This window comes from Spinacia oleracea, chromosome 6, assembly GCF_020520425.1.
Source record: "Spinacia oleracea cultivar Varoflay chromosome 6, BTI_SOV_V1, whole genome shotgun sequence".
In the NCBI taxonomy this organism is placed as follows: domain Eukaryota; kingdom Viridiplantae; phylum Streptophyta; class Magnoliopsida; order Caryophyllales; family Amaranthaceae; genus Spinacia; species Spinacia oleracea.
This window is the reverse complement of record NC_079492.1, coordinates 146313996-146328444: the sequence shown is the minus strand read 5'-3', so window position 1 is coordinate 146328444 and position 14449 is coordinate 146313996. Positions and strand designations below refer to the sequence as shown.

Genomic DNA, 14449 nt, shown 5'->3' with positions numbered 1-14449 from the left:
GGGACGGTGCGACTTAGATATGTTTGTGCCCAAAGCAAATGCCTCCAATGCTTGGAAGGGCATGGTAGAAAATCTAGACACTTTGAGGAGGGGAGTAGGCATGGCGGTTGGCAATGGGAAACGCACCTTTTTCTGGCATCACAGGTGGATGTCGGAGACCCCATTGATAGACATGACAATCAGTGAGGTACCCATGGAAATGCAGGACCAAACGGTAGAAGAGTTGTGGGACCGAGAGCACGGATGGAGATGGGAGCAGTTTGCCAACTTCCTTCCAGCCGTGGATTTGAAGAAGATAGAAGCTTTCGAGTTACAAGAAGATGAAGAGGATGTTGATAGGGTCTTCTGGAACGGTACGAACTCAGGTGGCTTTTCAATCAAATATGCCCTTCAGCTGATAAGAAATGAGACACAGATGGGTGCCAATGAATGTTGGGAGACAGTTTGGAGACTCAAAGTCCCACAAAAAGTGCGTTTTTTCCTATGGCTGGCACTGCATGACCGATTAATGACAAACGCAAACAGATTCATCAGGAAAATTAAATGACGGATAATCCCCGTTGTTTGGTTTGCGGAGAAGTGGAGGAAAACGTAGACCACATCTTGCGCCAATGCCCTGTAGCTAGGATGGTGTGGTGGAAGTTCTCAGGCATGACTGCTCATGAATTGTTCGACAAAGAGTTCAAGGGGTGGGTTGCAGCGAACTTGAGTTCGACACAACACACACGGGACGAGAAATGACCTATCGTATTTGCAATGACTATTTGGTGGCTATGGAGGTGGAGAAACAATAGGCCGGTGTTTTGGGAGGAATGTGGATATTCCGTTATACCAACTAAGCTTTATAATGGTGAGGGTGGGACAAGTGACGAGAGTCATGTCCAAGGAGGACCAATTACTTCATCCGAATGGCCGAGTAAAGATCAGTACGATGGTGAGTTGGAAATACCCCGAAGATGGGTGGGTACGCTTGAATACTGACGGTGCTGCTAAAGGAAATCCCGGTGAAGCAGGAGCGGGTGGAATAATTAGAGGACCCAGAGGTGAGTTGTTCGAAATGTTCGCAGCAAACTGTGGTGTCTACTCCTCCACCAAAGCTGAACTACTGGCTGTGATGAGAGGCTTGGCAACGGCCTGGAATGGAATGGAGGTCATCGGAGTGTTAGGCTCACTATTGATTCGTTGGTTGTGGCCCAACTTTTGGAGGGGGAAATAAGTCGCACTTCCCCGTATTTTTACATAATTCGAAAATGCAAGGAACTGCTTCAGAAACCGGGATGGAGAGTCACAATTCATCACTGTTACCGCGAAGCAAACAGGGCCGCGGACTGGCTCGCAAACTATGGAGTAGGTTTGAATGCAAGGATGGTTCTGCTATCGGCGGATCTTCGAGACATTTTATTGGAGGACTGGAGTGGGGTGGGTTTGCTTCGTCAAGTTCCGGCGTCAGCTGCTTGAACATGAGGCTAACTCTGTTCTGTTTCTAGTTTCTGTTTTTCCTTTCGTTTTCTGTTCGTGCTGTAGCTTTAGAGTTTTGGCTTTGCTTTTCTTTACTTGATTTTGTATTTCTTTTGAGGATCTCACCTCTTCTAATGCACCCAAAAAAAAAAAAAATTACAGATACCTTATTAATCATGTACTAACAAAAGCACTTATCATTAACAACAAAGGTTGTGCTCATTCAAAAATTAAACCAACCATTATGGGTTAAAGACATCCTCTTTAGGTTCAGGTTTCAGAAATTTAGTTCACGTTAGTTAGGAGTGTATGTAATTCGATCACCGTTTTAAAATAGTTGCAATACTCTGAATTTTAGGCTTGTTAATTAACCCATAACTTTAACTAACTAAATGCTTTTGCGACGGGCTAACAACTAAATAAAGATGGAACAACTGTCACAAATTTTTTTACGACGGGTTAACAATGGGGTTTTCCATCAATGACGGCCCCTTTTATGACGGGTTAGCAACATAAAATCCCTTCACTGCTGGTCTTTAGCGACAGATTCTCGTCATTAATAAAATAATTTCTTGTAGTGTATGGAGTCGTTACTTCGTTGTGGTTTTCTAATTAAATGGCATTCACAATTCATAATATTCCGTATAAAGAGAGATTACCTATAAAGCATAAGTTTAGTATTAAAACTTTTTTAATATCTTTGTCAGTTTTCGTGCATCTGATGTTTGCGTAATATACGGAGTATAGGAATATTGTAATTTACCTGAACTCATCAAAAATTTATGAAACTTATTTAGTTATACATTATACTTTGTTAACCCTTTTTATTTTCTTAAATTTGTTTAATCTGAACTTATTTTCCTAAAGTAAGTGAAAATAAGTTAAATAGAACATGATATAGAAAAGTTCCTAGCAACATTGTGGTTTTCCAATTGTTTTTCATTTTGGGACCAAATGCCGCTATTTGACATTTTGATTGATGTAAAAGAGCGGCATTTGGTCATGATCTCATGATATGCAATTCCGCAAAGCATGTGAGCACTATCATTACTATACTAAAGTTTACTAATCCCTCTGTCCCATAATTATAGTTTTGTTTGACCAAAAATACGGATTTTAAGAAAAATAGAATATGGTACATGAAAAAGTAGAATAACGTACAAATGATGATTGAGTTGTATGAAAAAGTGGAATAAAGTACATGTGAAAGAGAATATAGACATAAGAAAGTGGAATATAGTACATGGGTGGAGTTTTCAATAATTTTTTAAATTAATATAGTACATGAGAAAGTGAGGACCTTAGTAGCCAAAATTAGAAACAGAACTATAATTTTGGGACGCCCGATTTAGAAAACAGGACAATAATTTTGTTACGGAGGGAGTATATACTAAACTACTAAAGTAATCACCAAAGGATTTTCCTGAACTACACGGGTCACTTTCTTAGCAAATATTTTCTTTCTTAATAAAATTTTCTTTCTCCTTGATTTCATATACGGAGTACTATTTTTTTAATATTTTTTTTTTTTAGAAAAAGGCAGTTGTTGTACCTAGCCAAATATTTAAAAAGGTAGTTGCACGATTTTGAAATTTCTACTTAATATTAGGCAGTCAAAGGATATCTAAATTTTATGATTAAAAAAAACAAAATAAAATATATAAATCACTATAAAAAACGTGTACAGTTAAAATGATTTTAACAACTTTTTAAATCTTTTTTCCTCAATTAAAAAAAAAGATTCCTATAACAAAACATGTACGCTTAAAGATTTTATGAATTTAAGTTTAGCTTTCTTTTTTGAATTAAAAAAAAGAAGTTGGTTATTTGACGTCTATTTATACTATATAAATGATACGTGTTTACCCATAAACTATACTACACTGTCGTTTCCGAACAATATTCATTCGGTGCGGATTTATAGGAATGGGAAGATGGTGAACGAAGAAGGCGAAGTCAGGTAGAAGGACGAAGAAGATTTTGATCCTTCATTTTATTTAGATTGGAAATGTCGCCCATGGCCACTGAAACTAATTGTTAAAGTTATATTTTTTATTCTTTCTTTTATCCATTTACATACTGAGTATGAGTTTTAGCTTTTTTTTTGAACTTTTTTGTTGTGATCATTTATACATTTATTTTGTTATTTGGCAATTGAGGGAGACTAATTATATAACAACATAAAATCAAAAAAGCTCTCTCCTTTTTCTCTTCTCTCTCATCTTTTAGAGTTTCAGTTTTCTTTGCCGCTTAGGCCGGAAATAGTCTAATTTCTTCGGAAATTAGATTATTTTCGACCATTTTTCTTGTTTTTTCATTGTTTTTCTTTATGGTTTGTCTTGTTTTGGTTTTGTTTTCCATTGATTTGTTCCCAATTTATTCTTGGGTTGTTCCCAATTTATTTAGGTTTTTCCTAGAGTTTTCTAGGTTCTTGCTTCTCATCCATGGATGAGAATTTATTTAGGGTTTCAATAATTGGGAAGGAGATTTGGATTCATACAGGCTTAGGGTTTATCATCAACTCGTCGATCAGAACAATATGTGCGCAAATTGCAAAGAGCTCTACATGGAATGATGCGAAAACATCGAAAATCACTGCTCGCGTTAAGCAAGCTAGAAGCGGTGGAGTACGAGATGTGCTTTAGGATATGCAGAGTAGTAATTGTTTTGATTGTAATAGTTATGTATTTTCTTTAAATATGTGGTATGCAGATCTATTTTATCATTGTAGATGCCGTTTGGCTGATTATTAATGAAATTGTTATTCCCCGTCAAAAAAAAAAAATTTGTTATTTGGCTATAAGCCTATACATGCATTATCTCCTTTTTAATTCATAATTTCTTACCCATATTCTTTCAGAAATGTATTCTCTACTTTAAATAATGATCTAAATAAAGTTCCTATATGATGCATGAACGTATAAAAATAATAAATTAAAAATTTATAAGCAACCGTGCATGGCACGGGGTCTGAACTAGTACCCTGCTAAAGGAGTACTTCATTTATAAGCTATTCCTGTGATCGTTATACGTACAAAGGTTAAACACGAGTTTTAGATCAATAAAACATTCGCTTAATTGTATTTTGGATCAAACTGGCCGGTCAAAACGTCGTTAATCATCATAATCTAATCTATTATATTATATTATATATATATATAAAAAAGAGACATATTTGCTGAATTATTAGAGCGATATGTAGGAAATCTAATGGTTTTGGCCAATGAAAAAAAAAATGTTACAAAAAAAATTATTTCTTTCTATGCAGACAAAATCATACCTAATGATCTTATTGAAGAAAAAATGATAGAAAATAATCTTATTAATTTGGGTGTAGAGAAAACACCAAAATAAACAAATGGTAATTAAATTCGTGTGCTAAAAAGTAGAACAAATAAGAAATTAAAAAGGAGAGAGAGACAGAGAGAGGGGAAGTGGGTGAAGGTGAAGTCCGTGAAGACTGAAGAAGCAATTGAGCGGAGCAGACGAGAAGGAAAGGAGAATGGGGGAAGAAGATGAAGATAGTTTGATTGTTAATCTTCCAATTATCGATTTATTGGCGCCTGATCGAGTTTCTACCGCTGCTACACTTCGTCAGGTCTGCTTCTTCTTTCTATTAATCACTACTCGCATTCTTTCATGTTAATGGACTCCTTAGTAATCATGTTAATGGTATGATGTTTGCATTTGCAAGTGTTTATGTGGTTGTTTGGTTGACAAAAGAAAACATGAGAATTGGAAATACCAGTTGGATGGTGCCATGGTGGTGTTGTTTTGTTGGCAAAAACATTGAAATTTGAACTTCCTTGAAAGTTTTATTTTCCACAAAGTAGAATTTACTTACCTAAGTCCCCTATTTAGGTGATAATCTGCATAAAAAGTGTAAATTCTCTCAAGTCTCAACCAAACAAAACTATTTTCTATGTTCAATCAAACAACCACTTATGAATCGGAACTAAAATGGAAAGTATAAAGATCATTTTGAAACGGGTTAGTAAATGTTAAGGTGAGAAAACAAAGCCTAATTGCTTACACCTAAATGTGACTTATTCACATTTGGGATGACAATTTGTTATCTAAAACAATAGGCAAATAGATGGATATTTTGAATTTGATTGTTGATAGATAACTGTTCAAACTCCACAATAGGCATACTGAATGTGTGAGATAAACTTGTTCACAACTTACTCTGCTGCATAACTTGCTAACTTGCTACATTGGTGGCTTTTAGGCGTGCATTGAAGTTGGTTTCTTCTACATTGTGAATCATGGAGTGGACAAAGATTTGCTCGGCAGATTGTTTGAAGAAAGTAAAAAGTTCTTTGATCTTCCTGTAGAAGAAAAAATGAAACTTGATAGGAAGGAAATTAGGGGATACACACCATTATATTCTGAGAAGTTGGATACTTCTTTGAATACCAAAGGTTTAATTTGTTCTTATTTATTGTCAAATTACCTTATTTTGTGTAAAATAACGCAAAGGATTTTGAAAAACTGATGACCTTTTTTGGATTGTAGGTGACTCGAAAGAGTCTTTCTACATAGGCCCGCTTCATGATGAATTATGCAATTTGAACCAGTGGCCTTCTGAAGGTAAGCTTATGTATCCGGTTCACATGTTGGTTTACTTTACTTGTTTATGCCTAAATAGAAGATGTTAAAGCACACAATGGACTTCATCAGAATTCATTTACTAAATTAAACATGTTGATTATGTCAAACTAGAGCTTCTTCCAAATTGGAGAGCGACAATGGAAGCATACCATAAACAAATTCTGTAAGTTACACTATTATTCATTGTCCATGTTATCATTTTAGTGATTTGTTGAGAGACATTACTTCGCTGTCAGTTCTAGACTCTCGAAACTTGCTACTTTCCCTGATTTGTTTTTGCCTCAGGAATGCGGGAAAAAGTTTACTGTCACTTCTTGCGCCAGCCTTGAACTTGAATGAGAACTTTTTCGAGAATGTAGGAGCTCTGGATCAACCAATGCCTGTTCTTCGCCTCCTACATTACCCAGAAGGTCCAGTAAATTTTGTGTATTTACCTCAGTGATAATTTCTCAATTTGATTTCATATTTCTTAATATGTTTTCCTTAGTTTCAGGAAGTCCTTCTTAATGTACTGTTTAGAAATCAATTTTTTCTTCAGGTGACAACAATTGCAACAATGATGAAGTTTTAGGCGCATCTGCTCACTCTGACTATGGAATGATTACTCTGTTGGTTACTGACGGTGTTCCTGGACTACAGGTATGTCTTAATTTTCCGAATATCCTTCATTTGCTGATTGTTCAATGATAAAATTAATGTATATCATCATTCTGCAGGTTTGTAGGGAAAAGGATCGTCAGCCACGTATTTGGGAGGATGTTCCTCATGTTGAAGGGTGAGTTCTAGGTGTGAACTGTGAAGTGAATTATATTACCATGACTAAGTTGATGTAATTGGTTAGTTAAACGAAGCTGCACTAAAATAACCATTACTGCTGTTTCTAAGAAATGATCTATGTTGCTCAAACATTTTTGGATGAATGTGATCTTATCCTGTACATAATTAGTTGAATTTATTACTCCAGATTCTACTGTAGCAAAATTTCACAGTTGAAGGCGTTCAGCTCTTAAATAAATGGCTTCTTGACTTCTCTTCACTAGTTGACCTTTATGTCTAAGGTGGCCTTCCTACTTACACATGAGCACAGGATAATAATAAAAAAAAACAATGATTTTCTGATGTTATTTTCTCTGTATGTTAAAAATTTGTTAAATAATGGCTTGTACAAGGGAAACAAAGGGTTGAAATTCTTGTTTTTGATTCTTTTGAACATCCATCTGGCGAATACGTCTTCCTAGTTCAATCGTTGAAGTAACAGCAGTTATGAAGTTTTAACAAGCAAATGCATTTGCATATTGTTTGAGATGTCTGCTTAGAAACTCAAGAGTAATATCTATTATGAATTTCAGGGCGATAATTGTCAACATTGGAGACATTACAGAGAGGTGGACTAATTGCTTATTTAGGTAAATGTTAATGATGTTTGTCAAAGAACTCGCATGATTACACATTATGTTCTTCTTACCAGTATCAATTCCCACACCATCAAGTTAAACTTTTTTCCTTACCAGTTCTTCTCTATTATCTAACGACAGGTCAACATTGCACAGAGTGGTGCCAAAGGGACGAGAAAGATTTTCTGTAAATCTTTCTTATTCCTTTCTCTATGATTTTTTTTTTTGTTCATATGGTTAATTGTAGTATCAGCAATATATACCGAAGGTAACCAAAATTATCAACATGTTGTGCATTGTGCAGGCAGCTTTGTTCCTTGATCCTCCACACAATTTTTCTGTGGAGTGCTTAGAAACTTGCTGCAGTGAGTCTAATCCTCCAAGGTATACAGAATTTCTGGGTTTTGCTTAGTTTGATCTTCATTTTGATTAATCAGTATTCCATTTACTTGGCCTGTCATGTTCTTAAATTAAAACAGGCTATTAATTTTGTTCTTTTCTTTTTTTAACCGCAGATTTCCTCCAATCCGCTACAATGACTACCTCAAAGAACGTTATAGGGTTACATATGGAGCTTAGCAGATACTTATTCACGTACTCGTACCTTAAAAGAGCAAGTGGTGGTACGACATTTACTTGGGATTTACGCGTTCATAAATGAGTTCGTATGAGTGTCATTGTACCTATTTTGCTATATGATTAGCCAAGTGTTGCTGTATTGTATTGTGTGAACTCTGAAGTGAGTAATAACAGGAAATCCATCCATGTAAAATTCTCACAGGATATATTAGTGGTAAAATTATAAGCAAAATACGGATTATTTGTTAGACGTTGAATGATTTTTCTACAAAACTTTTGATTGAATTTCTATTGTGTAACTTCAGTAGTTTGATCATGAAATCTCACAAATCTATAAAAAAAAATACTTGGCAGAGTCTTATTAGTTCAATTTCAATATATATTTTTAAAATATCAACTTTCTTATTGCCACGCATTGGAATATGTGTACCTAATTGGAGGATCAATAATAAAATAATAAAAAAAAAAAAAAAAAAAAAAAAAAAAAGTAAACCGAACATTAGAATTATTGATAGAGTGCAGACAAATGATACCAACTTTATTCAAAAGATAAACTTTTTTTCCATTGATGACAACCAACCATAAGTCCATAACTAAAACTTCAAAGTAGGAAAGAGAGAGGAGCAGAGTGAAATGGGAGAAGATAATTCAATTCTAAATCTTCCAATCATCGATTTGTCGGCGCCTGATCGAATATCTACCGCTGCTACAATTCGTCAGGTCTGCTTCTTCTTTCTAATCATCAGTACTCAGCATTCTGTTATTATATAATCCCTCCTTCCCCAAAGTAGTTGTCATACTGTAATTTAAACTAGCAATACCGCAACTAATCTTGAACTAACCACATACTACCTTCGTTTCAAAAAGATCTAGGTAGCTTTTAAGGAGAGAGAAAAATTAAGAGTTAACTCTCAGGTGAGAAATGGGAGACTCTTAATTAGAGTTTGTAAGAGAAAATTCTGAAATAAGAGCTAGCTCCAACAAATAAGAACTAGTGTCATGTCAACATTTTGTGCATGAAAATAAAATAAAACAAAAGAGAGTAAGAGAGAATAAGAGCTAGTGTTACGAGTTCAGTGCATTTCTACAATTTTTGGAAGGAGACTCTTATTTGGAGTTGTAGCTTAGGTGGCATAGGAGAGAAACTAAGAGTCATCCAAATAAGAGTCTCCCCTTATCCCCTTTATTGATGCTTTATACTTTGTTTTATTGTATTTATGGATAAAACAGGTCCAAACCGGTCCAGACTTGGACCGGACCTGAAAAATTCCAATTTTGGACCGGACCGGATCGAATGATTCCGGTCTGGTCCTTGGTCCAAGAAAATTAAACATTTCGGTTTACCGGTCCAACGGTTCCGGTCTGGTCTGGTCTGGTTCGTATTTGGACCAGTGCACACCCCTATAGGGGACGCCTCATTTCTAATGTTTACGCTATGTTCTATTCACCCGAAAAATGTCGTATGATATGGATGAATTTCCAGCAGCAGGGTTCAGGGTTGCCTGTGGCCCTGTAGTCTGTAGAAATGCATATGAGGGCGATACCTTTGTGTGTTGCTAACTTGCTACAATTTGGTGGCTTTTAGGCGTGCATTGAAGTTGGTTTTTTCTACATTGTGAATCATGGATTGGATAAAGATATGCTCGGGAAATTGTTTGAAGAGAGTAGAAACTTCTTTCAACTTCCCGTGGAAGAAAAAATGAAATATGACAGGAAATAATTCAGGGGATATACACCTTTATATTCTGAGAAGTTGGATACTTCTTTGGACGCTAAAGGTTTTATCTTTAACTATTTTCTCATTTAATTGTCAAATAAATGTGCTTAAAGATGTTGAAAAATGTGCTTAAAAATACAAACTACCCGTTTTACATGTAAATCTACATACAACCTGGTGTACTTCTACCAATTGTTTGATGATCTTTTTGGATTGTAGGTGACCCAAAGGAGTCTTTCTATATTGGTTCAATTCATGATGAAATGAGCAATTTGAACCAGTGGCCTTCTGAAGGTAAGCTTGTTCATGCCAAAGAACATGTTATAACACACTTTTTCTCTTCTTTTTTTTGTTGGATTTCATCAGAATTCAGATACTAAAAAAAACATGTGCTGATTATGTCTTACCAGAACTTCTACCAAACTGGAGACCAACTATGGAAGAGTATCGTGAACGAATTCTGTAAGTAATTCGATCTCATCATCTCTAATATATTCATTGTCCATGTTACTATATAAGTATATAACGCTTTTCATATGGTTGCTCAGGGCCGCTGCAAAAAGTTTACTATCATTTCTTGCGTTGGCCTTGAACCTCGATGAGAATTTCTTCGAGAATGTAGGAGCTCTGAATCCACCAATGCCTGTTCTTCGCCTCTTACATTACCCAAAAAGTACAGTAAAATTCTGTGTATTTAGTATTTACCATATCAATGATATTTCTTAACTTGATTTTAATTACTTCCCATGATGTCAAAAATCTATATTCCCTTGTTGGATTAACATTACTACCTAGTTAAGGGAAGTCTATCTTAATTAGTATTACTTAGTAATTAATCTACTTTATTATTATTATTCCAGGTGATCATAGCCAGAATGATGAAGTTTTAGGTGCTTCTGCTCACTCTGATTATGGAATGATCACTCTGTTGGCTACTGATGGTGTTCCTGGACTACAGGTATATCCATATATATGTCTGAATTAATCAGAAACAAAAATTCATTTGCTAATTGTTCAATCATAAATTATTTTCTATCATATTTTCTCAGGTCTGCCCGGAAAAGGATAGTCAGCCGCGTATTTGGAAGGATGTTCCTCATGTTGAGGGGTAAGTTTTTGGACTTTTAGTGTGCAAAAGAACGTCGCAGTGGCAAAAATGCCGAAATTTGTACTAAAAGGACTAATTTGTATTATGTATTGCAGGGCCATAATAGTCAACATTGGAGACATTACAGAGAGATGGACAAATTGTTTGTTTAGGTAAAGTTTTGATGGTGTTTGTCAAAAAACACACGTGATTTCATTACGTTTTAGGGATGTCAGCTGGTTTAGCCGGTAAAGGCTCAGCTTAGCACACAAGACGTTGCATCGTTGCCCTGATTTTGCTTCTTTCCTTACCAGTTCTTCTGTTTATTTATTTTTTATTTTTCTTTTCGTGACAGGTCAACATTGCACAGGGTGGTGCCAAAGGGACGAGAACGATATTCTGTAAATCATACTTATCCTCTTTTCTGTTCTCCTCCTGCTATTTATTTATTTATTTATTTTCTTGCTCATTAGTGTGACTAGTGTCTTAACACTCTTAACTGATTCACATATTCTATCCAGCAACTGTCTAAGGCTCTGTTCAATTCACCTTATTTTCACTAATTTCAGGTCTAATAAGGTAAAATAAGGGTCAATAAGTTCAGATAAGATAAAATAAGGGTCAATAAATTCAAATGACACATTTTATAACTTCCAATAAGAACCTACGGAGTATAAGATAAGATAATATAAGTGAAATTCATGTGAAGAGAACGGTACCTAAGTCTAGTGAAATGGGATATTGTCATACATTATCTAGTATCTAGTCAAGGAGATGATTATGATTTATGGCACACCCACTGTGAATTTGTGAGACAGTTTCCCGTGCTTTACTTACAAGGTGGTTGTGGCTTTGATGTGCCAAAACCAGTTTCCATCTAGTCGACTAGTTCGTATATAAGAAAGTAGGCAAAGTATTGTATGCAGATTATCATGTATACCGATCGAAAGTCACCAAAATTATGAATATGGTTGTGCAGGCAGCTCTGTTCCTTAATCCTCCACCCAATTTCTCTGTGGAGTGCTTAGAAAGTTGCTGCAATGAGTCGAATCCTCCCAGGTATACAAAATTTATGGGTTTTACTTAATCAGATCTTCAAAGTTCATAAATCAGTCTCCCAAATTCACAATCAGGATTCTATTTTCCTGCAATGTGTGATGTGAATGCTAAAAAGATGAGTAAATTTCCTTCCAATATGGATGGATTTCATAAATTTCCTTCCAATACGGAATAACTTCTGTTCTTCTCTTTTCTAATGGCAGATTTCCCCCGATTCGTTACATCGACTACCTTCAAGAACGTTACAGGGTTACATTTGCATCTTAGGGAACGCTTAGCCAATTATATACCTACGTATTCGTACCCTTTTTAAAGAGCTATACCACCTATCTGTATTGTAAACTTTCCTGGATTATTAGCCATTTAGCCGAGTATTGCTTTCTCTATTAAGCTGATGGTTGAAATCCCATATTAGTTTTATACTCTATCACGACGCGTGATTTTGAAATGCATCTCTAAATTAATTTCAGTTTCACAAAAGCATTAAAATGCTTATTTATAACACTTTCGAGCTGCATATATTATTTACCTTCAAATAATTAGGGCCATCAAAGTTTTTTTTTTTTTTTAGCCATAAAAAAGTGTTCTTAATAATTTCCGATATTTATTAGACTACAACCCCATGATTTGTCTAGGACAAAACTTTTGATTGAGAAACTTTCCTGAATGCGGTATTAACTATATAATCAAACTTTAATGAATTGGGGAAAGCATCCATTAGCTAATTTTGGATTGAATGTGGATAGTGATAGAATGTTTACGGAGTAGAATAAAAGTTGGGACAAAGACATGTTTGGATTAGTAAACCACGTGTTTGGATTCTCTTGACTAAATCAACTTCAGCCGTTTTTATTTTTTTACCCGTTTCTTTCCCCTCATGTGCTCACGTGGTCCTGGCCTCCCGGGGAGATCACCTACATTTTACTCTTGCTTCATTTATTTTATTTTTTCTATTTTTTTTCTATTTTTTATTTTGTTTTATTTTTTTATTTTACATATAATCCAGATCTTTACGTTACTCCCTCCTCCATCTTTAAAAAAAAAAAACATTTTTCTTAAACGACCATATTTTAAAAAGAGATACTTTTCTTTTTTGACATGTTTTAGTCTCATTTTCAATTATATTAAAATCTCTTTCGTGTGGTCTCCATACTTACTCACATCATTTTTTGTACTCTAATAAATAATTCACCCACTATCATACTTTCATCTTATTTTAATAAACTCTACTCACTCTCCTAAAATTATATGTTGGTCAAAGTGCAGCTATTTTTAAAATACATAGTGATTATATAATATGCTCGAATTCTCGATGCTAATTTTGGCACTCTAAAAAAAAGGCTAAAAATACGAAATTACTACATTTTGTGTTGATCATGAGTATAGAAATTGCACTCTTAATAAGAGTGTCAATATCAATTCTTGCGAGTAGCATGCAAATAGAAGTAATCGCGAAAAAAATGCTAAGTGTGAAAATTAGAGAAGTCTCGTCAACCAGGGTTGTTGTTTTACGTTTACGTTTGCCCTTGTGCAGGAAAATGACAGCCCGATTGAGTAAAACAACAACCCTAGTTGACGAGGCTTCTCTTATTTTCACACTTAGCATTTTCCTGCACAAATTGCTAATGAAATGAAACTTTGAACTGTATAAAAAAGTACGGAGTACTCCACAATACTACCTCTATTTTCTAAAAATTGTACCGTGCTAGTTTGATTATAACATTTATTGATATACAATTATGATCATTCTTACCTCTAACCATAAATAGTGTAATTTAATTCATTGAAAATATATTTCAAGTTGATTCCATCAAAATCACACACAAAAAAAACATGTGGTCAAAGTATTAGTATTGCAAAAGTTAAATTGTTGCAATTTGATTTAAATAAACGGAGACAATAGCTTTAGTATATTCGTATATGTTACAAACAAACAAGCATAGTATGAAATATTCGGTAACAAAAGTGGTTATAGACTTATAGGGCATCAAGGTCGTCCAAAGGCTTTGGCCGTGCCAATGTTGGGTTGAAATTTGGCTGGTTTTCTATGGTTAGGTCTAATGAGGAAACAATCATATATATAATGATTATGTTGATTTTGAAAATTCATCAACTGTCCAGAAAAATTGTTCTTTTCGTGTTTAGTTTTCTAAAAAAACTGAAGTAACAAAACAATTAAAACAATTCAGGGCCTTGTGTGTTAATGAATTTAATGAAGGGTCACTTGAATACATAAAGGGTACACATTTCCCGTACATGATAACTTAAAAAGTAACGAAAACCCTACCGTAAAAGTGTACGACTTATATATCTGTGCGTAATGGTTATTAAAATATTACGGAATATTGTAACTCCGGCGCAAAGAATAGCTATTAACTGTTACCGAATATTGTGCACCGCAAATAAGCCGAGCTAACACAATAATATCAGTTGTGGACCCGGTACTCTGATAACGTCCGAGTATATATTCCACTAGTACAAAACGATGATAATAATATGATTAGCACAAAAACTATAATTTGAAAGGAGATTAGGGATTTG

The 14449-nt window shown here is 34.8% G+C and overlaps 1 protein-coding gene and 1 pseudogene across 2 annotated transcripts; both read left to right on the top strand.

Moving 5' to 3' along the window:
* Positions 1-4815: 4815 nt before the first annotated feature.
* Positions 4816-8302, top strand: LOC110795499 (2-oxoglutarate-Fe(II) type oxidoreductase hxnY). Of its 2 annotated transcripts, XM_022000515.2 has the most exons (11): positions 4816-5056; positions 5690-5882; positions 5977-6051; positions 6184-6235; positions 6358-6482; positions 6611-6711; positions 6789-6847; positions 7422-7478; positions 7608-7653; positions 7771-7850; positions 7982-8302. In XM_022000515.2, exons 1-11 carry the CDS (start codon positions 4961-4963, stop codon positions 8043-8045), a joined length of 948 nt encoding a protein of 315 aa, XP_021856207.2. In that variant the 5' UTR covers positions 4816-4960; the 3' UTR covers positions 8046-8302. The 2 variants fall into 2 exon arrangements, with proteins under 2 accessions (XP_021856207.2, XP_021856212.1); XM_022000520.2 differs by lacking the exon at positions 7608-7653 and having other exon boundaries at positions 4830-5056.
* A 136-nt stretch (positions 8303-8438) lies between these two features.
* LOC110794627 (2-oxoglutarate-Fe(II) type oxidoreductase hxnY-like) lies at positions 8439-12356 on the top strand (annotated as a pseudogene).
* The last annotated feature ends 2093 nt before the right edge of the window (positions 12357-14449 follow it).